This window comes from Limulus polyphemus, unplaced genomic scaffold (genome assembly GCF_000517525.1).
Source record: "Limulus polyphemus unplaced genomic scaffold, Limulus_polyphemus-2.1.2 Scaffold879, whole genome shotgun sequence".
NCBI classification, from domain to species: domain Eukaryota; kingdom Metazoa; phylum Arthropoda; class Merostomata; order Xiphosura; family Limulidae; genus Limulus; species Limulus polyphemus.
In genome coordinates, this window is record NW_013666489.1 from 53,484 (window position 1) to 56,640 (window position 3,157).

A 3,157-nucleotide genomic window follows, 5' to 3' on the forward strand; every position below is an offset into this window, starting at 1 on the left:
ATCATCAACTGAACTAAATACGATTCCGGTATTGTTAAGTTTGTTATTTCCAACTGAACTAAACACGATTCCAGTATTGTTAAGTTTGTTATCGCCAACTGAACTAAAAACGATTCCGGTATTATTAAGCTTGTTATTTCCAACTGAACTAAACACGATTCTGGTATTGTTAAGTTTGTTATCGCCAACTGAACTAAAAACGATTCCAGTATTGTTTGTTTGTTTTGAAAGTTAAGCACAAAGCTACACAATGGGCTATCTGTGCTCTGCCCACCACGGGTATCGAAACCTGGATTCTAGCGTTGTAAGTCCGCAGACTGGGGGGGGGGGTCCAGTATTGTTAAGTTTGGTTTAGTTTGAATTTCGCACAAAACTACTGAAGGGCTTTCTGCGCTAGCCATCATATTTAATTCAGTTAGTGATAACAGAAGTATTAATCTATCCAGATCTAAAATGAATCAGATTATATATTATTATCAATAAATAAAGAAAGTAACATTATCACCATAGATGAGAGGATGAACTCAATATTAATTTTATCGTATTCTAATGTTTAGTTTTGAAAGGACCAAAACCGTTGAAAGTTTTAGCCATTATTTACAGATCCTTTAAAATCCGATAACGTTTGTTAAAACAGATTAACAGTTCATAGGTTCGACCAATTGGTTAACTCTGTTAATCCCCATTTTAGCTTATATTGCACTCAGTGTTTACAGATTTCTCATATCAGTTTTAATATAGTCATCCTGTTGTTCAACTTTACTGTTTTTGGCCAAATATCCTTAAAAATTGTTAAGAAGGATTTTTTCGCTTAGCTTAGTAAATGCCGATATGAATTTTTTCCAGTCTAACTATTGATGGCTTATATCATGATTAAGCACTAACTTAGTTCCATGAATAGGGATGCTACAAATCTATATAAACAATACGCATGTGTTTGTCTGTCCGTACCTTAGAAAGACCTTTGTCCAAGGAGTCTGGATTGCATATTGACTTTTACATTCAGAATCACCTTACCTGTATTTTGTTTAGTCAAACTTTTTAATACAACGAGTATGCAACACAAAGACATGATGTTGTTGTCATCACGTGACAACTAGCTTGGATTTCAACTTTTGTTTTTATTTTCAAATTATTTTACATAAACAATCCTTGACACTTAATTTCCTTAAAAAATTAACATTACACTAACTACAGATTTCAATGGCTTTCTCGACCTATTTAGGTCTAAAATGTGCATGCGTAATTTGTTCAAAACCATATGCTTACCACTTTGTGAACACGCATTCAGCCGTTTATGCATATTCAGCTAAGTTTGTCGTCATTACAACTTTACATTTACTTGACTTTGCAATAATTTAGCTTCTATTCGTTTCATAGACTGCTATTTATCAGTCTAGCACATAATGCCTGCAAGAAAGCGTAGCTTAAATAGCATGTGTTAAAATTATAGAAATAAGGAAAATTCAAGCGAGGGCATGAAAACTACCGTAAATGTTTTGTGGGTCGCGGATAGTAGTGATTTATTAGGCTTAGCGATATAACAACCAACACTCCGAATAGTTCATTACAGGTGACATTTGTGCTTTATGCAATGCCACTAGCAGACAGTAATTGGCGTATAACGACGCTCATACACATGGTGTACTTACATTGGTCCAAAACGTCAACAATGAACTGCTTATTCTAAATAAGATCCAATATAGCAGTCTTCTTTGATGTTTAGCAAAGTTTTCTTTGGTAAAGACTAAATTTGAAATCCAATAGAACAGTCTCCTTTTTTATTTAGCATCATTTTATTTAGTAGAATAACTTTCATTAAGTCTAACTCAGATCTATCATCACACTAAAGTATCAGAAATGAATTCAGTGACTCACTTGATTCTTTCTTTGGTGGACTCAAAGCACCAGGTACAGTGTTGATATTATCTGGTAACAAGGAAGAATGATTGGTTATTAATGTTTTGTATGGTATAACAAGGGAGAATGATTGGTTATTAATGTTTTGTATGGTATAACAAGGGAGAATGATTGGTTATTAATGTTTTGTATGGTATAACAAGGGAGAATGATTGGCTATTAATGTCTTGTATAGTGTAACAAGGAAGAATGATTGGCTATTGATGTTTTGTATGGTACTAGGAAGAATGATTGGTTATTAATGTTTTGTATGGTATAACAAGGGAGAATGATTGGCTATCAATGTCTTGTATAGTGTAACAAGGGAGAATGTTTGGATGTTAATGTTTTGCATGGTACTAGGAAGAATGATTGGATATTAATGTTTTGTATGGTACTAGGAAGAATGATTGGATATTAATGTTTTGTATGGTATAACAAGGAAGAATGATTGATATTAATGTTTTGTATGGTAATAAGGAAGAATGGTTGGACATTAATGTTTATATGGTAACCAGGAAGAATGATTGGATATTAATGTTTTGTATGGTAACCAGGAAGAATGATTGGATATTAATGTTTATATGGTACTAAGAAAGAATGATTGGATATTAATATTTTGTATGGTAACCAGGAAAAATGATTGGATATTAATGTTTTGTATGGTAACAAGGAAAAATGTTTGGATATTAATGGTCTGTATGGTAACAACGAAAAATAACTAGATATTAATGTTTTGTCTGGTAACAAGGAAGAATGATTGGATGTTAATATTTTGTATGGTAACAAGAAAGAATGATTGGATATTAATGTGTTGTATTGTAAAAAGGAAGAATGGTTGGATGTTAATGTTTTGTATGGTAACAAGGAAGAATGATTGGATGTTAATATTTTGTATGGTAACAAGAAAGAATGATTGGATATTAATGTGTTGTATTGTAAAAAGGAAGAATGGTTGGATGTTAATGTTTTGTATGGTAACAAGGAAGAATGATTGGATGTTAATATTTTGTATGGTAACAAGAAAGAATGATTGGATATTAATGTGTTGTATTGTAAAAAGGAAGAATGGTTGGATGTTAATGTTTTGTATGGTAACAAGGAAGAATGATTGGATGTTAATATTTTGTATGGTAACAAGAAAGAATGATTGGATATTAATGTGTTGTATTGTAAAAAGGAAGAATGGTTGGATGTTAATGTTTTGTATGGTAACAAGGAAGAATGATTGGATATTAATGTGTTGTATTATAAAAAG

General features: G+C 31.9%; 1 protein-coding gene across 1 annotated transcript in view; it reads right to left on the reverse strand.

The window, feature by feature from the left end:
- Positions 1-3,157, reverse strand: part of LOC111086142 (epidermal growth factor receptor kinase substrate 8-like) — an 18,689-nt gene that overhangs the window by 10,335 nt on the left and 5,197 nt on the right. Inside the window, exon 3 of the mRNA XM_022387810.1 lies at positions 1,879-1,929. Coding sequence (XP_022243518.1) covers positions 1,879-1,929 — 51 coding nt within the window. The remainder of the gene's footprint in view (positions 1-1,878; positions 1,930-3,157) is intronic.